The sequence below is a fragment of the Macrotis lagotis genome, chromosome 1 (genome assembly GCF_037893015.1).
Source record: "Macrotis lagotis isolate mMagLag1 chromosome 1, bilby.v1.9.chrom.fasta, whole genome shotgun sequence".
Taxonomy (NCBI): Eukaryota; Metazoa; Chordata; class Mammalia; order Peramelemorphia; family Peramelidae; genus Macrotis; species Macrotis lagotis.
This window is the reverse complement of record NC_133658.1, coordinates 900,594,625-900,618,669: the sequence shown is the minus strand read 5'-3', so window position 1 is coordinate 900,618,669 and position 24,045 is coordinate 900,594,625. Positions and strand designations below refer to the sequence as shown.

At 45.3% G+C, this 24,045-nt stretch overlaps 3 protein-coding genes across 3 annotated transcripts; all 3 read left to right on the top strand.

Moving 5' to 3' along the window:
• Positions 1–1,704: 1,704 nt before the first annotated feature.
• LOC141509395 (free fatty acid receptor 1-like) lies at positions 1,705–6,987 on the top strand. Its single transcript, XM_074218923.1, has 2 exons — positions 1,705–2,943; positions 5,434–6,987. Exon 1 carries the CDS (start codon positions 1,821–1,823, stop codon positions 2,718–2,720), a length of 900 nt encoding a protein of 299 aa, XP_074075024.1. The 5' UTR covers positions 1,705–1,820; the 3' UTR covers positions 2,721–2,943; positions 5,434–6,987.
• Positions 6,988–15,579: 8,592 nt separating this feature from the next.
• LOC141509393 (free fatty acid receptor 1-like) lies at positions 15,580–16,606 on the top strand. Its single transcript, XM_074218920.1, has one exon. The coding sequence runs from the start codon at positions 15,697–15,699 to the stop codon at positions 16,594–16,596; it is 900 nt and encodes a 299-aa protein (XP_074075021.1). The 5' UTR covers positions 15,580–15,696; the 3' UTR covers positions 16,597–16,606.
• A 127-nt stretch (positions 16,607–16,733) lies between these two features.
• FFAR3 (free fatty acid receptor 3) lies at positions 16,734–19,955 on the top strand. The gene is made up of 2 exons (XM_074218918.1): positions 16,734–16,819; positions 18,186–19,955. The coding sequence occupies exons 1-2, from the start codon at positions 16,778–16,780 to the stop codon at positions 19,158–19,160; spliced, it is 1,017 nt and encodes a 338-aa protein (XP_074075019.1). The 5' UTR covers positions 16,734–16,777; the 3' UTR covers positions 19,161–19,955.
• The last annotated feature ends 4,090 nt before the right edge of the window (positions 19,956–24,045 follow it).

The window sequence follows — 24,045 nt, the reverse complement described above, 5'->3', positions numbered from 1 at the left end:
TCCACTGTACCACCTAGTTGCCCTAAGGTCAGCATGCCCCTGACTTCATAGTTCTAAGGAGAAGCAGATGAGAGAACAAAGAAAGGAGAAAGAGTCATGGGGTGGGCTAAGGCTAGCCCTGGGATAGGGCGACAGGGTTGAAGGACCTTCAGGAGTCATGGCCTAGACCCAGAGAAGAGAGATGGGGGCCACTGTCTCTTATCATAGGACAGGGGTCAGGTGGAGTGTCAGAGAAAGTGGTCCCAAACGTTCCATGGAGAGGTCATGCACCCCTATATGTTCTCAGCACTGGAGGTCTGGAAGCATCAACTCTTCTCTGATATCTCCAGAAATATTCTATCCTGAAGGTGAGGGGCAGTGAGAGAGAAATTTCCACCTCATTTCTCTAGAAAGATCTCTGGGAAAGACAAGATTTTAAAGCATCAGGAAAAAGATGGGTCTTGAAGTGCCTCCATATCAGGACTCCCCATTAAGGATGGATATGGGGAGCACAGAGAGATCTGAGATAATGGGCTGAAAGTAGGGCTACATCTGAGAAGAGGAAAACAATTCTTCAGGAGATTAGAAATGGGACTAAGAGTTTCCCAGCAACCAGTGGCTGCCTTCCCATCCCATTTCCCACCCTAGCTATTGACATAAGCCTGCTTCATGGCTAATTGGCCGGGCAGTGTGGCTGTATACAAGAGCCACTGAGGCATAAGGAGAAACCCGAATGACTCATGTTAAGAGAGGCTAGGGGATCCAGTAAACACACACACAGCCCCATGTCCAGCTCCTACCCTAGCACTGCTCAGAATCCACGGGTCATCTGCTCTCACCTTTCTCCCGAGGGTCCTTTCTACCTCTAGGAGAGGTCAGCTGTTGGCTTCCTAGGCCCTCGCTTTCTCCACCCATCCCCTGGGGCCCCTAGAAGCCACAAGTCCAGCCACGGTCCACTTTTCTGCTAGGATCAAGGCATTGAACCTTGAAGTTCAAAGCCCTGTCCCTTGGTTGCTCCTCCCCACCCCCAGCTGCAGACAGAGATGCCCCATTAGCTGCTCACTCGGGCTGCAGGGTCGCCTCTAGTTTATGGCCCTAACCACCTCCCTTTGCTCTCGTCTCTGGGTTCTCTGAGGTCTGTCCCCAAGGCTCAGAGGTATTCACAGCTTCGAGAAGGTGAGTGCCTCCTTTCTGCTCCCTTCAACACTCAGCCTTACCAATGGGAGCTCCAGGTCTGTCCGCACCTTAGTGCCCTTGGGACCCCCAACCCCTCATCATCAGGCCTTCCTCTATCCTGCCCTTTTCCTCCCCCTCTAATCTCTGACAGTTTTTCCTCAGCACATCCCCAGAGGTGGTTTTTATCCCTTCTCAGCCCCTAGTGTCCCTCTACCTTTGCTCAGGTTTTTCCTGGTTGCCTCTCAATGGCCCAGAAGTCCATACTGACAACTCAGTCTCTGTTTCCAAAGTCCCTCTCCCCCCGCCCCTCCTCATAGAAGTTTTCTGAATGTTTCAGGTAATCCTAAGCAGCCAGCTACCCAGCTGCCAAGACCCTCTGACTTGGGAGGGAACTGGGGTTGCCCTCAGGGAAAGAGCCTGACTGTGACTAGGTGGGCACCATGTTTAGCTACTCCCTGCATTAGCTGAGACCATTAAGAAAGATGTACTTTTGGACTTTTCTCTTGTTATTCTGTGGGTCCAGTTTCTCCTGACACATGGATTGTTCTCTTCATCTTAAAGATCAGAAGCTAAAGCCTAGAGAGCCCGAGTGGTTCCTCAGGCCATGCCAGAAGGGCCGGTGGAGGTGCGGCCACCAAGACTGAGTTCTGCTGCGTCTCGGCACCATGGACATCCCCCCGCAGCTCTCCTTTGCCCTCTATGTTGCTGCCTTTGCACTGGGCCTGCCCCTCAATGCCATTCTCCTCAGTGAGGCTGTGTCCCATGCTCGGCTCCGCCTCACCCCAAGTCTTATCTACACCCTACATCTGGCCTCTTCTGACCTACTGCTGACTGCCTCCCTTCCTCTGAAGGCAGCTGAAGCCCTGGCAGGGGGTGCCTGGCCCCTCCCAACCCCCCTTTGCCCAGCTTTTGCCTTGACACATTTTGTCCCACTTTATACTGGAGGTGGCTTTCTGGCCGCCCTCAGTGTTGGCCGCTATCTTGGGGCAGCCTTTCCATTGGGATACCAGGCTGCCCGGAGGCCTTGTTACTCCTGCGGGGTATGTGTAGGGATCTGGGGGCTGGTCTTTTTCCACTTGGGGCTAGTGTTTGGATTGGAAACTCGGGAAGACCAAGAGATCAACAGCACCAAGTCCCTGGGAGTGACCATTCCCCTCAATGGCTCCCCCATCTGTCTGGAAGCCTGGGACCCAATATGGGCTGGCCCTGCCCGCCTCAGCATTTCCCTTCTGCTCTTTTTCCTTCCCCTGGCCATCACAGCCTTCTGCTATGTGGGCTGCCTGCGGGCCCTGGCCCTGTCGGGCCTGAGTCGCAGTCGCAAGCTCAGAGCTGCCCGAGTGGCTGGAGGGGCGCTGCTCACTCTGCTAGTCTGTCTGGGACCCTACAATGCTTCCCATGTGGCTGGTTATGTGAGACCCGATGCTGGCAGCCACTGGAGGAAACTTGGGTTGATCATGGGGTCCTGGAGCACAGTACTCAACCCACTGGTGTCTGGGTACTTGGGGAACAGGGCTGGCCAGAGGCATGGTACCATAGGGACTTCAGGTGGGACAGCTCAGAAATAGTGGCCTCTGTGCAGAAGGGGGGTGGGACCAGAGGGTCCTGGGCAACTCTTCAGGGAAAGAGGGGGCTCCCAGGCCCTGAGGCACTAGGCCAGAAGGGATCACAGCTCAGCTGCCAGGGGATGTCTTCAATGGTCATTCTGTCAGCTCTATGGGAGATTGAGCCGGAGCCTCCTTTCGGATCATGAAGAGCCCACAGAGGAGGCAGAGCCTGGCATGGAAAGAGGTAATGTCTCCCTTAAGACCATCTCCTTCTACTCCACAGTCCTCAGACACATTCAGAATCTTTGGCGGGGGGCAACAATAAGAAGGCAAGGAGAAGGTGCAGCTTCAGAGCTGTGAGAGTCCCAAAAGGGCATCTACTTGGACATTCCCAAGCACCATCATCCAGCTTCAAAAGCTGAGGGCTCCTTCCCTTCTCAGGTTCCTACTCTAGACTCCGTTCTAAAGGCTATCACATTTTCCCTCCTTTTGTTGAATCTAAGTCTGCCTCTTTGCATCTTCCACCCCTCATTCCTGGAGTTTCCAGGCAGACCTAAGGGGAACAAGTATGGATCCTCTTTCATGTGACAGCCCCTCAGATACCTCAAGACAGCTATTCTGCCCCAGCATCCCTTGCCCTCAGGAAAGACTTGGGGATGTGAACTCAGGAAAGGATGAGAGTCATGGGAGAAAATTTCCTGGAGAGAGAATAAAGGCAGAAGAAATCTACTGGGCAGGGTGTCCTCCTCCTGTGTGGCAAACAGATGGTAGGAGTAAAGTGGGCAGAGCAAGATACTTTGGCTACCACCTGGGAGAAAAGGGGAGACAATCCTCTAAGACGGGAGTGAGATTCAAATAAATTAACTGATTCTCTGCCCTAATGATCCTTTTAAGTATACAAAAAGACATAATGAAAGATAGTTTAATATTTCATATTTTTAATACTCAAGAACAATAAAAGTTCACAAAACTAGATTATGTTATATGAAAGTTTTAAAATGTTATTGAAAACTATTAAAAACCTGAACCAAAATCCCTGTTATTTCTGATATTTACGTATTGTTTTTTGATCGGCATCCTCACAATTTTCTTTGTTTTAATACAAGCATCATCAACTGCGTGATTTATCCTTATGGTAGATTGATTAGACTAATAGTCATTGTGTTTGATATATTAGAAACAGTTTGGCAACTTCTCTCTCTGAACATATAGTCTTCATCTTTGAAAATCCCCTTTCTGCTGCTGAACTTACAGCAATTGTTCTAACAATATTTTTAGCTCTCTGAACACTTTCAGGAACTGCATAGTTCTGGGAATTTTTTTTTATAGATTTTGGTTTTTGCAAGGCAATGGGGTTAAGTGGCTTGCCCAAGGCCACACAGCTAGGAAATTATTAAGTATCTGAGGTCAGATTTGAACTCAGGTCCTCCTGACTCCAGGGCCGGGTGCTCTATCCACTGTGCCACTTAGCCGCCCCCAGTTCTGGGAATTTTTAAAAAATGTTTTCCATGAAATCTTTTCAATCATTATCAATTTGGTAATAAAATGTCATTAAATACAAGCAATTGTTTTTTAGTTGCTTTCCATGGAACTACTACCTCTTCAATATTAAAGTAATCTGGCTCTAAAAAAATTGAGAAATTGTAATTTATTCCTACCTTAAAATTGCTTTTAAATGTTCATATTTTTTTTCAAATTTGTTATGTTTTCTAAAGTCTTTCCCAAGGAAGTCTAACAAATTGGTGATTTTCTATAAATTTTATATTTTTGTAGGTTTCTGAAGTAATTCATTTTTTGAAGTGCTTTAATTCTTGTTATGAATTTTTCAGCTTTTATTATGTCCATATTTCCTATTTGCAGTGCATTTGAGAGACAAGAAATTTTGATTAAAATATTAAACATCAATGCCAAATCAGCTATAAAACATATATATGCTCCAGGCAGGCAGTCATACCTAAATACTTTTTATTTGAATAAAAATAGTGATGTGGAGCTGGATGAGCACATCACACAATTAGGATTGACCTTAAACACAGGCAGTTCTTCTTGGTCCTGAAACTCTACCAATCTTTATAATTTTGATTCCAAGTTGTCTGGCTATTTTGGTAAGGTCAATTTGGTTCTTCTTGGATTGATGAAAAAATGTAACCACTGGTTTGTTGAATTCAACATAAAATTAGGTATCTGCCAAACCAGTCAGAATTGACTGAATCCCACCACTGTCCTAAGACAAGGAGAGGTAGTCTTAAAGAGCAGAAGGATGTGAGCACAAAATTTTCTGAAGCCTGAAGTTTTCTGGTCTATTCAAGAATCCAATGGGAATATCTGCGCCCTAAGCCCCTGGATAGTGAACCCTGTGAGTGACAGCCCAATAGGGCCATGGACAAGCCTTCCCAGGATCCTCCACAGGAGGGTTCAGACTTGAACTACAGAATTTGACTGCCTGCTTGCATATTTCCATCCCTTGGTTTGAGAGATGAGAGCTCCTCTTGTATTGGGACTAGGAAAAGCTGCAGAAGATCAGAGTACTGTAGAACCATAGGTTTAAACATGGAAAGGACTGCAGAGACCTTTTCCTTTCTTTTATATGTGAGGAAACAGACCCAGAGAGGTCAGAAGACTTGCCCATGGTCACACAGCCAGTATATATAGTCTCCATGATTCCACATTCAGAATTCCATCTGCTGCTCAGAAGGTTTTCTACTCTGATTTCTTTTCTTTCTCTCCCTACCAGAAACCATCACGGACAAGAGTGCCATCACAGGTTACTTCTCTGGCAGCCATTGGCTCTACTTCTCTGTCTACCTCTTCACCTTCCTCACTGGACTTCCCCTCAACCTGGTGGCCCTGACTGTTTTGTGGGTAAACTAAGGCATCGCCCTGTGGCTGTGGTTATTCTTCTACTCAATATGACTCTCTCTGTCTTCTTGCCCTTCTGGATGATGGAGGCAGCAAGCAGCATGTACTGGCCTCTGCCATTCATCTTATGCACCCTCTCAGGTTTTCTTTTCTTCACCACCATCTACCTCACCTCCCTCACCCTCACAGCAGTGAGCGTGGAATGATTCCTGGGGGTTGCCTATCCTTTGTGGTACAAGACCCAGCCAAGAACTAGCCAGGCTGGCTTGGTCAGTGTTGGCTGTTGGCAGGTGCCCACTGCAGTGTGGTCTATGTTGCTGAATATATGGGGGATACCTTCAAAAAGCAGCAAACCAATAGGACCTGCTACATGGATTTTATGGAAGACCAGTTGGCTATTGTGCTGCCTGTTAGGCTTGAGATGGCAGTGGTCCTCTTTGGAGTCCCATTGGTTCTTACCAGTTACTGCTATGGTCAAATGCTGTGGATCTTGGGCAAGGGGAACAGCTGGAAGAGGAAGAAAAAGGTGGCAGGGTTGACAGGGGTCACGATGTTCAATTTCCAACTCTGCTTTGGCCTATTCAGTGCATCCCACATTGTTTATTCAGGACAAGAGTCCAAGCTGGCATGGATATGCATTGCTGCTCAGCACCTTGAACCCTTGTGTTAATCCCTTTGTCTTTTACTTCTCATCATCTGGCTTCCACAGGAACTTTCACAGGTTGGTTAGGAATCTAATGGAGACTCCAGGGCATGGTGGAGCGGGGTGGTGGTGGAAATGAGTTGGGAATACAAGAGAGAAATGGACAGGAGAAGGAACTGTCCAATAGTTAGGAGGAAACAAGGAGTGAAAGCCATGGAGTGGGAGTGAAAGATGGAATTAGAGGGGTTAAAAAGTATCTGGGGTTACAGAGGGAGGGATGGGATAAAGTGGGGAGAAGAGAGGAATTATGCAGGGAGGAACCTACTTGGGAAGACACTTCCCATAAATTTTGGAATAATTGAGGGGGTCAGATGTAGCAAGTTTTCAAAGGAATATTTTTTTCTTAATTCTCATTTGTAAACAGCATCCATTGTTCCCTAGGACCATTCCTGGGCAGGGTGAAATGATTAAAAGGTGCCTTTTGGATGATTAAAAAAAGATAAAGAGTAACAATAATTTGAACTACTGGAAAACTCTGAGTGTCCTAGTATTTGAAAAAGAGTATTTCTGGGATTTACTACTGACTTGGATGGAGAGTTAGCTCTATAGAGTCAGTTCAGCCCATTCCTTCCTTGTGCCCTTGCTGCCCTCCAGAAATGTGGGAGAGAGCCTGGTTCCACAACACATTTTTTTCAGAGTTTCTGCTTTTCCAATGAAATCAAGATCCTCACTGGCATTTATGAAAAACCATAAAAGTCTAATTAAACAAATAAATTTGGTGGAAAGAGTAACTAATAATGTCTTTCTTTCTTGACTGTCTTTCTCAGTTTATAAAGGAGGTTTGAATTCAAGCAGGGAGGGAGTGGTAGGACTAAGGGAATAGACGATAAAACAGCTGGGCTCTGAGAGAAGACAGAAATCTCAGAAATCGCTTACCTTAACAAATGAGACCAAAGGAAGATAAATGGCTTGGGCCAAGGATCATGAAGAGGTACGCTCTGAAAGTGTGATTGTAACCCAAAGCCTCAGTTTTTCCATTGTCCCCCACAGGTCCCCTTCTCTTGCCCATGCAGGCCTGAAGTGCACACCATTCTCTTCTCTACCTTTTGGAATCCCCAGTCCCTTTAAAGCAGCACATTTCATGCTAGGTCCTCTAGAGGACCTCCCTGACATGTAAATATTTTGTACTTACTTCCATGTTGTTTTACCAAAGAGAATGTAAATTCCTTGAAGGCAGGGAATGCTTTGTGTTGGGGTTTGTATCCCCAGTCCTTCAGCTAGAGGGGGTGTCTTAGTGCATAGAGTACCAAGCCTGGGTTAGGAAGATTTGTCTTCCTGAGTTCAAATCTGGCCTCAGAATCTTACTGTATTTGTAACCCTGGGGAAGTCACTTCCCCCTGTTTTTCTCCTAGTTTTCTCTTCTGTAAAAGGAGCTGGAAGAGGACATGGCAAACCACTCCAGTAACTCTGCCTACTTTGTGGCTTGCTTTACCTTGGGGCCCACAGCGACCTCCCTCCCGGAGGGGAGTGGAGAATAAGGAGTCAAGCCACCACTGCCTTATGCCTCCAGCTCAATTTTATTACTGCTTAGCTATTACATATATACTGTTAGGTCTTCCAGAGTAGAACAAAGAATAATGAGGGAATGGGGGAATGCACAAGCAGGGTAAGTTGCATTACAGGATAAGGGGGTATGTGAGGGAGGAGGTGGTAAAACACAGCTGTGTCTAGTGCCCTTGGTCTGTGGGGCAGAATGTCTAGCTCCCAAGGACTCTGGTGCACTTTATCTCTCAGGGCAGCATGCCAGCTCCTGAGACTGTCCAGGTGGTGGTTTACTTGGAAATGATTTGTGTCATGGCTGTTAGAATAGCCTGTGTTCCCACAGCCTACAAAACTCCAAATGGGATTATGAAGAGTCAGACACGATGGAGAAATTACTAAACAACCACAAGCCCCAACCCCTATCTCAGTGCTGTTTTTTCAATAAGACTAAACTCTTTACAGCCCTATACTGGAAAAGGATTCTTCTAACTCTTGAGAACTGTATCTCTATTTGAAGGAGTATATTTAGAGAAAGGGTATAGCCAGGAGCCGATTTTAATGTGATGATATATAAAAATTAAAGCAAGGAGTAAAAGATTGTACTGGGAAGAGTAAAGAGAGGCAGAATGAACTAAAACGCACCACATAAAGGGGCACAAAGAACCTACTAGTGTAGTCAGAAAGAAGGAAGTGAGAATTGCTTGTATCTTACTCTCATCAAGTTTAACTCAAAGAGGGAGTAAGATACTCAATTGGTTTTAGAAATTTATCTTACCCTGCAGGGAAAGGGAAAAGAAAATGGAAGGAGGGGCTGATAGAAGGAAAGGAAGAAGGGAGAGTAAAAGTGAGAGGGGAAATAGAACTGGGAAATAAAAGGGAAGGAGCCTGATAGAAGGGAGAGCAAATTGAGGGAGGTGGCGATCAGGAGCCAAACACTGATGAGGAGAGAAAGGGTGAAAGAAGAGAGAAATAGAATGGAGGGTAATTCAGAGTTAGTAATTGTAACTGTGCATGTGGATGAGATGAACCCTCCCATAAAATGGAAACAAAATGGATTAAAACCAGAATTCTACAATATGATGTTTATAAGAAATACTTTTGAAGCGGAGATATGCACACAGAGGAAAGGTAAAAGTCTGGAGCAAAATGTACTATGCTTCGACTGAAGTAAAAAAAGCAGGGGTAGCAATCCTAAGCTCAGACAAACCAAACACAAAAACAGATCGAATTGAAAGGGATAAGAAAGGAAACTACATCTTCCTAAAGTTACCATAGATAATGAAATATTATCAATGCTAAACATATGGTTCTTGTCTTTCTTTATCGAAGAAGACCAAAATGACATCAGTATGTTTAAGACAAATGGCAGTGTATCCGACTGTGGCTGATAAGAACAATATGGGCTCGGAATGCTCTATCATCAGTTGGGCACAAATAGTCCATGTGAAAACATCTGGGGTGGGCACTCTAAACTTATGGATGTCATGTTTCATTTGAGCTGCTTCAATTCTGTCTTCCTCATAGGGTGTAGCACTGTCACTGATGAGGGCATGCCACGTTTGGTGAACCTGTGCCAGTATCTCCCATGCTGTACAATTAATTCTACAGTTTTTCAATGAGACCTTCAGGATGTCTCAGGATTGCTTCTTCTGACTCCTTTGTAAGCACTTGTCTTGTGTGAGTTCTCCATAAAATAGCTTTTTGGCAAGCATACATCTGGCATTCTAGCAATGTGTCCAGCCCATCATAGTAACACTTTCTGTAAAATGTTGGAATGGTAGGCCGTTTGGCTTGAGAAAGGAACTCAGTGACTGGTATCTTCTCCTACCAGGTGATCTTCAGAATCTTCCTCAAACAATTTAAATGAAAGCGACTCCATTTCCTGACATGGCACTGGTAGACTGTCCAGGTTTCAGAGGCATAAAGCAATGAGGTCAGCACCCAGCTCTGTAGACTTTCAGTTTGGTAGTCAGTCTTATACCTCTTCTCTCCCACACTTTCATTCAGAGCCTCCCAAATATTGAACTAGCTTTGGCAAGGCAAGTATCAACTTCACTGTCAATGTGTATCTCCTTGGAAAGGACATTGCCAAGGTAAGTGAACTTGTTCAAAGTACTCAGAACTTCTCCATATGCTGTAATTGATGGTCCCACATATGAATGGTGTGGTGCTGGTTGATGGAGCACCTGTGTCTTCTTGGTTTTAATTGTTAGACCAAAATTAGAACAAGCAGTAGAGAATCAATTTCTACTTTGTTGCAGTTCAGTTTCAAAGGCTGCATTGAGTGCACAATCATCTGCAAACAGAAGATCCTGCACCAATACTCCCTCCACTTTGGTCTTGGCTTGTAGTCTTTTCAAGTGGAAGAATTTGCCACCAGTGTAGCAACTGCTCTTGAGGCCATGTTCATCTTCAGTGAAAGCATTTGATAACATGGCTGAAAACATCATTCTAAAAAGCATGGGGAAAAAGGACACATCCTAACTTCACTCCACTGGTGACTCGGAAATCTAGAACCTGGGCATCCTGAACTTCTCTGGGCAACCAAAATTTGACATTTTCTATAAGGCATCAAAGACCTTGGTCAGATCTAATACTGTTATATACAGATCTCTGTTCTGTTCCTTGCATTTTTCCTGGAATTGTTGGGCAGCAAACACCATATCAACTGTTCCTCTATCCTTTCTGAAACCACACTAGCTCTTAGGAAGGTGACCATCTTCTACCTATTGAGAAGGACTCTGGCAAGAATCTTACCAGCAATGACTAACAGACAAATACCCCTGTGATTGTCACAGGACAATCTATTCCCTTTACTTTTTTTTGTTTGTTTTTTTTGGGGGGGAGGGGTTTGCAAGGCAAACAAGGTTAAGTGGTTTGCCCAAAGCCACACAGCTAGGTCATTATTAAGTGTCTGAGACCCGATTTGAACCCAGGTACTCCTGACTCCAGGGCCGGTGCTTTATCCACTATGCCACCTAGCTGCCCCATTCCCTTTACTTTTATAGGGATGGACAATGAAGGTATCCTTGGGGATACCTTCTTCAAGGGGATAACCTCTTCATGACATATAACTTGGAAAATTTCAGATATTTTTTGGATGAGCAATGGACCCCCCCATTGGAGCTAAAGAAAGCTGATGACTGTGTGAGAAATCAAGCAACAATAATATAAAACCAAAAGATTGAAAAACTAGAAGAAAATGTGAACTATCCTATTGTAAAAACAACTGACCTGTAAAACAGATCCAGAATAGACAACTGAAAAATTATTGGCGGGGTGTCTAGGTGGTGCAGTGGATAGAGCACTGGCCCTGGAGTCAGGAGTATCTGAGTTCAAATCTGGCCTTAGACACTTATTACCTAGCTGTGTGGCCTTGGGCAAGTCACTTAACCCCATTTTCCTTACAAAAAACCTAAAAAAATAAAAAAGATTAAAAAAAATTATTGACTACCTGAAAGTCATGACCAGAAAAAGGGTGTAGACTTTGTTTTTCAAGAAATAATTCAGCAAAAGTGCCCTGATATCCTAGAAGTAGAGGGTAAAAATAGAAATTGAGGGAATCCACCAATCACCTCCAAAAGAGATTCCACCCCAAAAAAAACCTCCCAGGAATATCAAATTCCAGTACTCCAAAGTCAAAGAGAAAATACTACAAGCAGCCAGAAAGAAACAATTCAATTAGCATGGTGCTATTGAAGCATCTCAAAGGAAACGTGACATCTGTAAGTTTAGAGTACCTATCTTAGTTGTTTACACGGACATGGTAGACTGTCCAGGTTTCATAGGCATAAAGCAATGAGGTCAGCACCCAGCTCTATAGACCTTCAGTTTGGTAGTTAGTCTTATACCTCTTCTCTCTCACACTTTCATTTGGAACCTCACAAATATTGAACTAGCTTTGGCGATGCTAGTGTCAACTTCATTGTCGATGTGTATATCCTTGGAAAGGACATGGTGTCCAACTTTTGGTAGGGCATTCTGAGTTCAAATTGGTTTGATCAGTCACAGTCAGGCACACTATCATTTGTCTCAAAGATAGTGATGTCAGCTTGGTCTTCTTTGATAATGAAGGAGAAGAACCCAACCAACAGGATTATACAGGATTTGGCAGCATCTATATTAAGGGCTCATAGGGTTTGGAATATGATATTCTATAAGGTAAAAGAGCTTGGATTACAACTGAGAATAAACTACCCAGGAAAACTGAACATCTTCTTTCAGGGGAAAAGATGGACATTCAATGATACAGGGGACTTTCAAACTTTCCTCTTGAAACAACCACAGCTGAACAGCAAGTCTGATCTTCAAGTACAGGACTCAGGCAAAGCACAGAGGGGTGAATGGGAAGAACTAATTATGAAGGACTTAAAGATGCTGAACTGCTTGTATTCCTGCATGGGAAGAAGATTGTGATAACTCATATGAATCTTCTCATAAGAGCAGTTAGGAGGAGCATAAAGACAAGGCTGAATATAATGGTATAATACAGTATAAAGATGGTTCAATGGGTGAAAAAGGTGACAAAGGGAAAGGGAGGTAGAATGGGTTAAAGATATTTCACGTAAAAGAGTTAAAAAGTTTTTGCAAAGAAGTAGGAGGAACATGGGGGAGAATGAGTGAGCCTTCATTCTCTTCAGAAATGACTCAGAAGAAATAACATACACACTCAATAGGACAGAAATTTTTCTTACCCTAGAGGAAAAAGAAAGGGAAAGGGATGGGAGAAAGGGGACAGAGGGAGGGAAGGAGGCTACAGGTGATAGAAGAGAGGGAAGAATGTGGGAGAGGTAGTGAGATACAACACAATTCTGAGGAGGGACAGAGCGAAAGGAGAGAGAGGGAATAAAATAAATGGGAGTGGGGAGGAATAGAATGGAAGGAAATACAGTTAACAATAGCAATTGTGGGAAAAAAATGTTGAAGCAACTTCTCTGTTGGACTTATGATAAAGAATGAGATCCATTCCAGAGACAGAGTCAATAGTATTTGAACAAGTCTCAAGTACACTTTTTTTTCCTTCTCACTTCATTTCTTTTTTTTTAATTTGAGATTTTATTTGAGTTTTACAATTTCCCCCCAATCTTCCTTCCCTCCCCCCTCCACAGAAGGTAGTCTGTTAGTCTTTACAATGTTTCCATGGTATATATTGATCTAAGTTGAATGTGATGAGGGAGAAATCATATCCTCAATGAAGAAAAATAAAGTATAAGAGATAGCAGAATTACATAATAAGATAATGGGTTTCTTTTTTCTAAATTAAAGGTAATAGTTTTTGGTCTTTGTTCAAACTCCATGATTCTTTCTTTGGACACAGATGGTATTCTCCCACAGATACCCCCAAATTGTCCCTGATTGTTGCACTGATGGAGTGAGCAAATCCATCAAGGTTGATCATCGCCCCCATGTTGCTGTTAGGGTGTACAGTGTTTTTCTGGTTCTGCTCATCTTGTTCAGCATCAGTTCATGCAAATCCTTCCAGGCTTCCCTGAATTCCCATCCCTCCAGGTTTCTAATAGAACAATAGTGTTCTGTGACATACATATACAACAGTTTGCTAAGCCATTCTCCAATTGAAGGAAATTTACCCAATTTCCAATTCTTTGCCACCACAAACAGGGCCACTATGAATATTTTTGTACAAGTGATGTTTTTACCCTTTTTCATCGTCTCTTCAGGGTATAGACCCAGTAGTGGCATTGCAGGGTCAAAGGGTATGCACATTTTTGTTGCCCTTTGGGCATAATTCCAAATTTCTCTCCAGAAAGATTGGATGAATTCACAGCTCCACCAAAAATGTATTAGTATCCCAGATTTATGACATTCCTTCCAACACTGATCATTGTCCTTTCTGGTCATATTGGCCAGTCCCTCACTTCATTTCTCATGAAATTTCTCCATGTATTTTTTTTGGGGGGGGGGAGGAAGTTTATGCTTACTTTCACAACAAGATTATTGTAGTAATGTGAAAATAAAACATTAAAATGATTATGTCTCTTGATTCTCACAACACCTCACCATTTTACAGATGAGGAAACTGAGGCAAACAGGTTTAACTGTCTTGTTGCACAGTTTGTAAATGTCTGGGTCATATTTGAACTCTGGACCCCCTGACACCTGGCTTGATGGTCTATCTACTATACCACCTAGTTGCCCTAAGGTCAGCATGGCCCTGACCTCATAGCTCTAGGGAGGAGTGGATGGGAGAAAAAAGAGAGCAGAAAGAGTCATGGGGTGGGCTAAGGCTAGCCCTGGGATAGGGCAACAGGGTTGAAGGACCTTCAGGAGTCATGGCCTAGACCCAGAGAAGAGAGATGGGGGCCACTGTCTCTTATCATAGGATAGGGGTCAGGTGGAGTGTCAGAGAAAGTGGTCCCAAACGTTCCATGGAGAGGTCGTGCACCCCTATATGTTCTCAGCACTGGAGGTCTGGAAGCATCAACTCTTCTCTGATATCTCCAGAAATATTCTATCTTGAAGGTGAGGGGCAGTAAGAGAGAAACTTCCACCTCATTTCTCTAGAAAGACCTCTGGGAAAGACAAGATTTTAAAGCATCAGGAAAAAGATGGGTCTTGAAGTGCCTCCATATCAGGACTCCCCATTAAGGATGGATATGGGGAGCACAGAGAGATCTGAGATAATGGGCTGAAAGTAGGGCTACATCTGAGAAGAGGAAAACAATTCTTCAGGAGATTAGAAATGGGACTAAGAGTTTCCCAGCAACCAGTGGCTGCCTTCCCATCCCATTTCCCACCCTAGCTATTGACATAAGCCTGCTTCATGGCTAATTGGCCGGGCAGTGTGGCTGTATACAAGAGCCACTGAGGCATAAGGAGAAACCCGAATGACTCATGTTAAGAGAGGCTAGGGGATCCAGTAAACACACACACAGCCCCATGTCCAGCTCCTACCCTAGCACTGCTCGGAATCCAGGGGTCATCTGCTCTCACCTTTCTCCCGAGGGTCCTTTCTACCTCTAGGAGAGGTCAGCTGTTGGCTTCCTAGCCCCTCGCTTTCTCCACCCATCCCCTGGGGCCCCTAGAAGCCACAAGTCCAGCCACGGTCCACTTTTCTGCTAGGATCAAGGCATTGAACCTTGAAGTTCAAAGCCCTGTCCCTTGGTTGCTCCTCCCCACCCCCAGCTGCAGACAGAGATGCCCCATTAGCTGCTCACTCGGGCTGCAGGGTCGCCTCTAGTTTATGGCCCTAACCACCTCCCTTTGCTCTCGTCTCTGGGTTCTCTGAGGTCTGTCCCCAAGGCTCAGAGGTATTCACAGCTTCGAGAAGGTGAGTGCCTCCTTTCTGCTCCCTTCAACACTCAGCCTTACCAATGGGAGCTCCAGGTCTGTCCGCACCTTAGTGCCCTTGGGACCCCCAACCCCTCATCATCAGGCCTTCCTCTATCCTGCCCTTTTCCTCCCCCTCTAATCTCTGACAGTTTTTCCTCAGCACATCCCCAGAGGTGGTTTTTATCCCTTCTCAGCCCCTAGTGTCCCTCTACCTTTGCTCAGGTTTTTCCTGGTTGCCTCTCAATGGCCCAGAAGTCCATACTGACAACTCAGTCTCTGTTTCCAAAGTCCCTCTCCCCCCGCCCCTCCTCATAGAAGTTTTCTGAATGTTTCAGGTAATCCTAAGCAGCCAGCTACCCAGCTGCCAAGACCCTCTGACTTGGGAGGGAACTGGGGTTGCCCTCAGGGAAAGAGCCTGACTGTGACTAGGTGGGCACCATGTTTAGCTACTCCCTGCATTAGCTGAGACCATTAAGAAAGATGTACTTTTGGACTTTTCTCTTGTTATTCTGTGGGTCCAGTTTCTCCTGACACATGGATTGTTCTCTTCATCTTAAAGATCAGAAGCTAAAGCCTAGAGAGCCCGAGTGGTTCCTCAGGCCATGCCAGAAGGGCCGGTGGAGGTGCGGCCACCAAGACTGAGTTCTGCTGCGTCTCGGCACCATGGACATCCCCCCGCAGCTCTCCTTTGCCCTCTATGTTGCTGCCTTTGCACTGGGCCTGCCCCTCAATGCCATTCTCCTCAGTGAGGCTGTGTCCCATGCTCGGCTCCGCCTCACCCCAAGTCTTATCTACACCCTACATCTGGCCTCTTCTGACCTACTGCTGACTGCCTCCCTTCCTCTGAAGGCAGCTGAAGCCCTGGCAGGGGGTGCCTGGCCCCTCCCAACCCCCCTTTGCCCAGCTTTTGCCTTGACACATTTTGTCCCACTTTATACTGGAGGTGGCTTTCTGGCCGCCCTCAGTGTTGGCCGCTATCTTGGGGCAGCCTTTCCATTGGGATACCAGGCTGCCCGGAGGCCTTGTTACTCCTGCGGGGTATGTGTAGGGATCTGGGGGCTGGTCTTTTTCCACTTGGGGCTAGTGTTTGGATTGGAAACTCGGGAAGACCAAGAGATCAACAGCACCAAGTCCCTGGGAGTGACCATTCCCCTCAATGGCTCCCCCATCTGTCTGGAAGCCTGGGACCCAATATGGGCTGGCCCTGCCCGCCTCAGCATTTCCCTTCTGCTCTTTTTCCTTCCCCTGGCCATCACAGCCTTCTGCTATGTGGGCTGCCTGCGGGCCCTGGCCCTGTCGGGCCTGAGTCGCAGTCGCAAGCTCAGAGCTGCCCGAGTGGCTGGAGGGGCGCTGCTCACTCTGCTAGTCTGTCTGGGACCCTACAATGCTTCCCATGTGGCTGGTTATGTGAGACCCGATGCTGGCAGCCACTGGAGGAAACTTGGGTTGATCATGGGGTCCTGGAGCACAGTACTCAACCCACTGGTGTCTGGGTACTTGGGGAACAGGGCTGGCCAGAGGCATGGTACCATAGGGACTTCAGGTGGGACAGCTCAGAAATAGTGGCCTCTGTGCAGAAGGGGGGTGGGACCAGAGGGTCCTGGGCAACTCCTCAGGGAAAGAGGGGGCTCCCAGGCCCTGAGGCACTAGGCCAGAAGGGATCACAGCTCAGCTGCCAGGGGATGTCTTCAATGGTCATTCTGTCAGCTCTATGGGAGATTGAGCTGGAGCCTCCTTTCGGATCATGAAGAGCCCACAGAGGAGGCAGAGCCTGGCATGGAAAGAGGTAATGTCCCCCTTAAGACCATCTTCTGTTCCCCATGGTCTGCAGACACTTTCCGAAACTCTTGAGGGGGCAACAATAAGAGGGTGAGGAGAGAGTATTGCCTCAGATTCAGGACTGAGGGGCCCAAAAGGGTAATTGTTCTGACATCCTCAAAGCACCATCATCCAGCTTCAAAAGCTGAGGGCTCCTTCCCTTCTCAGGTTACCACTCCAGACTCAGTCCTAAAGGCTAGCACAATTTTCTTCATTTTGTTGAATCTAAGTCTGCCTCTTTGCATCCCCCACCCCTCACTCCTGGAGTTTCCAGGCAGAGCTAAGCAGAACAAGTATGGATCCTTTCTCAAGTGACAGCCCCTCAGATACCTCAAGACAGCTATTCTGCCCCAGCATCCCCTGCCCTCAGGAAAGCCTTGGGGATGTGAACTCAGGAAAGGATGAGAGTATGGGAGAAAGCTTTCTGGAGACAGTAGAAAGGAGGAGGAAATCCACTGGGCAGGGTGTCCTCCTCCTGTGTGGCCAGCAGAGGGTAGAAGTAAGGCGGGCAGAGTAAGATGAGCATGAACTTTTCTGAAGCCTGAAGTTTTTTGGTCTACTCAAAAATCAGATGGGAATATCTGTGCCCTAAGCCCCTGGACAGTGAACTCTGGGATAGACAGTCCAACAGGGCCATGGACAAGCCTTCCCATGAACCTCCACAGGAGGGTTCAGACTTGACCTACAAAATTTGACTGCTTGTTTGCATATTTCCATCCCTTGGTTTGAGAGATGAAAGCTCCTCTTGTATTGCCCTCAACACTGACCTCACTGCTTGCGGTTTATGGAGCCCAGGAGATCATAAGTAGCTAAGTGCCCTGCCTGCCCTGACACTCCTAGGAAGGGAGGGGACACGTGGATGCTGGAAAGGTGCAGGCTGGGGCTGAGGTGAGAATGGGAGTGCTTGGGGAAGCCCTGAAGGAGGGACTGGCTTGGACAGAGGTGAGGACTAAGGATAGGGGAAATGAGAGAAGGGGCCAAGAAAAGGGAAGCATGTCCTGACTGATGCCTTGGAGGAGAGGAGGGAAAAGAAGGAAGTTTCCACAGAGAAAGTTTATGAGGCTAATGAAGGCATGAAAGCAGGAAGGGGAATAAGGGACTAGGAAAAGCTGCAGAAGATCAGAGTACTGTAGGACCACAGGTTTAAATGTGGAAAGGACTGGAGGGACATTTTCCTTCCTTTTACATGTGAGGAAACTGAGACCCAGAGAGGTCAGATGACATCCCTGGTCACACAGCCAATATATATAGTCTTCCTGATTCCACATTCAGAATTCCATCTGCTACTCAGAAAGTTTTTCTATTCTGATTTCTTTTCTTTTTCTCCCTACCAGAAACCAAACATGGACAAGAGTGCCATCGTGGGCTACTTCTCTGGCAGCCATTGGCTCTACTTCTCTGTTTATCTCTTCACCTTCCTCACTGGCCTTCCCCTTAACCTGGTGGCCCTGATTGTTTTTGTGGGTAAACTAAGACGTCGCCCTGTGGCTGTAGATGTTCTTCTACTCAATCTGACTCTCTCTGACCTGTTGCTGCTAGTCTTCTTGCCCTTTCGGATGATGGAGGCAGCAAGCAGCATGTACTGGCCTCTGCCTTTCATCTTATGCCCCTTCTCAGGTTTTCTTTTCTTCACCACCATCTACCTCACCTCCCTCACCCTCACAGCAGTGAGCGTGGAACGATTCCTGGGGGTTGCCTATCCTTTGTGGTACAAGACCCAGCCAAGAACTGGCCAGGCTGGCTTGGTCAGTGTTGGCTGTTGGCTGTTGGCAGGTGCCCACTGCAGTGTGGTCTATGTTTCTGAATATATGGGGGATACCTTCAAAAAGCAGCAAACCAATAGGACCTGCTACATGGATTTTATGGAAGACCAGTTGGCTATTGTGCTGCCTGTCAGGCTTGAGATGGCAGTGGTCCTCTTTGGAGTCCCATTGGTTCTTACCAGCTGCTGCTATGGTCGAATGGTGTGGATCCTGAGCAAGGGGAACAGCTGGAAGAGGAGAAAAAGGGTGGCAGGACTGATAGGAGCCACGATGCTGAATTTCCTACTCTGCTTTGGTCCATACAATGCCTCTCACATTGCTGGTTTTATTCAGGGCAAGAGTCCAAGATGGCGTGAGTATGCATTGCTGCTCAGCATCTTGAACTCCTGTGTTGATCCTCTTGTCTTCTACTTCTCATCATCTGGCTTCCAGAGAGGCTTTCACAGGTTGTTCAAAAGTCTGATGCAGGCTTCAGGTCTTTGGAGGAAAAGTGGGTCAGGAGTACAAAAGAGAAATCAACAGGAGAAGGAACTGTCCAATAGTTAGGAGGAAATTTGGAGTGAATTCAGGCCATGGAGTGGGAGTGAAAGATGGAATCAGAGAGGATAGGGGAAGGAAGACACTGCTGGTTTACAAAGTGTCTGGTGTTACAGAGGGAGGGATGGTACGAAATGGGGAGTAGAGGGGAAATATGCAGGGAGGAATCCACTTGGGAAGATACTTTCCCCACAAATTTGGAAGTAACTTGGCACAGGCCAGCCAAAGATGCATGGATCTAAAGGGGTCAGATGTAGCCAGCTTTTAATGTAATTTTTTTCAGTTCTTACTTGTAGTCAACATCCATTGTTTCTCGGGATGGGGCAGGGTGAAATGATTAAAAGGGTGTTTTTGTGCCTTTTGGGTGGTTAAAAATATAACAGTAACAATATTTTTAGCTACTGGAAATCTTTCAGTGTCCCAGTATTTGGAAAAATTATTTTGGGGGTTTAGTATTGACTTTGCTTGAGAGTTAGCTCTTTAAAGTCAGTTCAGCCCATTCCCATTCCCTCCTGGTTTCCCTGTTGGCCTTTAGGGATGTGGGAGAGAGCCCAGATCCCCAGTACATTTTTTCAATGAGTTTCTACTTCTCCAATGAAATCAAGATCCCCACCAATACTTTGTCAAATCATAAAAGTCCAATTAAACAAATAAACTTGTGGAAAGAGTAACCAAGAATGATGTCTTTTTTGTTTGTTGCTTTTCTTTGCAAGACAATGGCATTAAGTGCATGCCCAAAGGCATACAACTAGATAATTATTAAGTGTCTCAGGCCAAATTTGTACTCAGGTCAGTGCTCTATCCTCTGTGATACCTAGCTGTTCCCTTCTCCTTACTTTGCTTCTCAATTTATCAATGAGGTTTGAATTTAAGGGGGTAGGGAGTAGTAGGACTAATGGAATAGAAGTTAAAACAGCTGGACTCTGAGAGAAGACAGAACAAAGCATGGGATCTCAAAAACCACTTCACTTTATAAATGAGGCCAAGGATCATGAGGAGGGATTGGAACCCAAACCCTCAGTTTTTCCATTGTAGCTCACAGGTTCCTTTCCTTCACCCATGCAGGCCTGGAGTGCACACCATTCTCTTCTCTACCTCTTGGAATCCCCAATCCCTTTAAAGCACATTTCATTTTCGGTCCTCTAGAGGACCTCCCTGACACATAGGTATTTTGTAATTACTATCTATATTGTTTTACCAAAGAGAACATAGACTCCATGCAGGCAAGGAATACTTTGTGTTGGAGTTTGCATCTCCTGCCCTTCAACTACAGGGGAGAATAGTGCACAGAGTGCCAAGACTGGGGTCAGGAAGACTCACCTTCCTGAGTTCAAATATACTAAATAAGCACAAGCCCCATGCCCTAGTCCAGTGCTATTGTTTTCCTTCCTGCTTAGAGATGACCACAAGGACATCACTAGGTCGGGGTCAAGGTATAATGTGTCTAGCCATGGAAATAAAATATCAGAAGTCTCTTCCAAGGTTTGGGCACAAATAGTCCAAGTGGACACTTGGAGTGGAAAGGTTTTTTTTTTAAATTTAGGCATCTCATGTTTCTTTTGAGCTGCTGGGATTTAGCTTTAATCCTAGATGGAAAACAATGTCATCTTTAATGTGGGCATGCCCTGTTGGGTGGTCAAGTGATAATGTCTCCCATGTCTCACAATCAATTCCAAAGTTTTTCAGAAAGACCTTAAGAATGTCCTTTTATCACTTCTTCTGACCTTTGTGTGAACACTTGTCCTTTGTGAGTTCTCCATAAAATACCTTTTAGGCAAATGTATATTTGGTATTGAAACAATGTGACCAGTCCATGGAAATGCACTCTTTGTAGTAGAGTTTGAATACTTGGGAATTCAGTTGGAAAAAGGACCCCAGTGACTGGTATCTTATCCTGCAGGTGATGTTCAGAATCTTTTGGAGATGATTCAAAAGGAAATGGTTCAGGTTCCTGGCATGGTGTTGGTAGACTGGCATACAACAGGCATACAACAAGGTCAACACAATCCCTTTGTAGACCTTCAGTTTGAAAGTCAGTTTACTATCTCTCTCTTTTTTTCCCACTTTCTTTTGGAGCCTTCCAAATACTGAGCCCACTTTGACAGTGTGTACATCAACCTCTTTATCAATGTGTGCATCCCTGGAAAGTGTACCGATAAGGTAAGTGAACCAATGTATGGGATTCAAAACTTTTACATTCGCTGTAACTGATGGTTCCACGGGTGGATGGCGCCATGCTGGCTCTGTTTTCTTGGTGTTAGTTGTTGGGCCAAAATTAGCAGAGGTCTCAGAGAATCAACCCAGACTTTGTAGCAGCTCAGCTTCAGAGGCTGCATTGAGTGGACAGTCATCTAGAATCGTGCACCAACTCTCCCTTCACTTTAATTTAGGCTTGTAGTCTTTCAAGTTACAAAATTTACCATCAGTGCTGCAGCTGACTTTGATGCTGTTTTCATTCTTCTTGAAGGTGTCTGACAACATAAAAGGTGTAGGAGCAGGCACACAGTCCTGTTTTACTCTATTAGTGGGTGGGAAAGGCAAGAGCATGGTCCATTAACCAGAACTTGAGCAAGCGTTGGGTCATGAAATGAATACATATTTGATATGTGGTAAGTAGGTAGGTCCTTAATAAATGATTAATTGATTCATATGGAATCTCTGCCAGTGGAGAGCAAGAGTTTGGGAGGAAATAATACGGGAGGGAAAAGGCCATTGAAAAGAGCTCAACTGAATCAAGGCTCAGTATGAATGGCAAATTGATGGTGGAAGGGGGAGTATTAATGCATATCAATTTAATTTAACAGGGATTTATCAAATGCCTACTGTGCACTAGGCATAAACAAGACAAAGCAGCTTTGTGGCAGAGTAATGAAGGAGAGATGACCCATGTAGGCAGCTTTTTCTAGGGTTTTGGCTGTGATATGGAGAGCTATAGAATGATAACCTGAGGGGATGTTATTGTCAAATAAAGATTATTTTTAAGAATGTGGGGGAAATCTGGGAATGTTTGCCATGCAACTAAGGAGAAGATTGAAGGTAAGAAATAGAGGGGGAATAATTTAAGGGGCAAGTTCCCAGAGGAGACTGAGTGAAATGACAGAGAGCAAATAGAGAGATTGGCCTGGGTCCTGGAAGGAGCTGCCTTTTCATCAGAGCCTGAAGGGAAGAAAGGATAATTTCATATCAAGAAGAGAAATATCATTAGCTACTAGCATTCATATCTCCTAACTAATAAACGCAGAAACAAGTTAGTATCTATGTGGACACATGAAAGGGGGTGGGGCTTTGTACTTAGGACTTTGCTGACTCTCTCCCTTCGCTCAACCATAAATAGGTTCCTATTTTCATAGCCTGTGTTAGAGCCAGGGTATTAGGAAGAAGGGGAGGGGAAATGTCAGGGTCTTACAAATGAAGCAAGATTTAAAGAGCTTGAGATGAACAAATAGATTCAGCTTATCTAAGTCATTGTTTTCTTTCTTCCCCTCTAGAGAGTTCTTGGAGGGAAATTTCTGAAGTTAAGAAATACTAGAAGAACCATTTACTGACACTATATGGCAGAAGAGGGAAGGATATACAATGGTCCATCTGGTAGCTAGAACTTAGTAATTAGCCCAAAGAATACTCAATAATTGTTCTCAGTGATATTTATATGGAGAATGAGAGATGCCTCAGGTCCAAGGGGCAGCTGGGTAGTGCAATGGAGTTAGGAAGTTGAATTCAAATGTGGCCTCATTTACTTGATGGGTGACCTAGACAAATCACTTAATCCCTATGTGCTTTAGTTTCTCATCTGTAAAGTGAGGACACCTTGGAGAAGGAAATGGCAAACCACTCCAGAATCTTAGCAAAGAAAATCCATGTCCATGGGGTCACACAGAGACTAATGAGTGGCTAAGTGGTGCTACAGTGCAGAGGGATCTTCCTGGGATCAGGAAGACTCATCTTCCTAAATTCAAATCTGGCCTCAGACACTTACTAGTTGTATGATCCTGGTAACTTCACCCCATATGCTTCAGTTTCCTCATCTGGAAATGGAAAACCACTCTAATACCTTTGCCAAGAAAACTTCAAATGAGGTCACAAAGAATTGGAACAAACTAACAAATCAAGGGGAACAAGGGTGTGGGATAAGGGGAGCTTCATGACCATCTCTTTCACTCCAAACAAAAGACTTTCATTTCCCTTGACTTTTGTTTTTGTTTTTAGGGTTTTTTTGCAAGGCAAATGGAGTTAAGTGGCTTGCCCAAGGCCACACAGCTAGGTAATTATTAAGTGTCTGAAACTGGATTTGAGCCCAGGTACTCCTGACTCCAGGGCCGGTGCTTTATCCACTATGCTGCCTAGCTGCCCCATTTCCCTTGACTTTTTAATATCTGTCTTGTCTTTCCTCACTGGTACCCCCCCAAAAGTTCCTGGGTCTTCCTGCCCTTACCCATTTCTTCTTGCTCCTTTTCTTATTGGTGAACCTCCTGCTGCTAACTCATGAAGGATATGAAGTTGCATTTGACATCTCCTGGTCACTGCTCAAAATAAAGCTGTGCCCTCATTGAGGAACTAGGCTTGGCTGGTCAAGTTTCTCAATCCTGGTCTCATCTCGTTCTTTTATATTTTAGATGACCTCAGTTTGTGCTGAGCCTTGAGGAGTGGGTTGAAGACCTCCAGAATCAGGAGTCTTGTTTTTGAGACCCTGGAAAAAGTGAGGTTGATGAGGCAAAAATGAAGAGAAGAAATGAATAAGGGAGGAAAGGTGGCAGCAGGAGTCCGAATTTCGACCCCCCCCCCCATCACTACACTTCTGGTAAATATTCTAATTAAATCTTGGTCCTCATTAGAATTTATGTTAAGATCCTAAAAGCTAAATGATTCCATAAACTTCATGGAAAACAACAGAAAT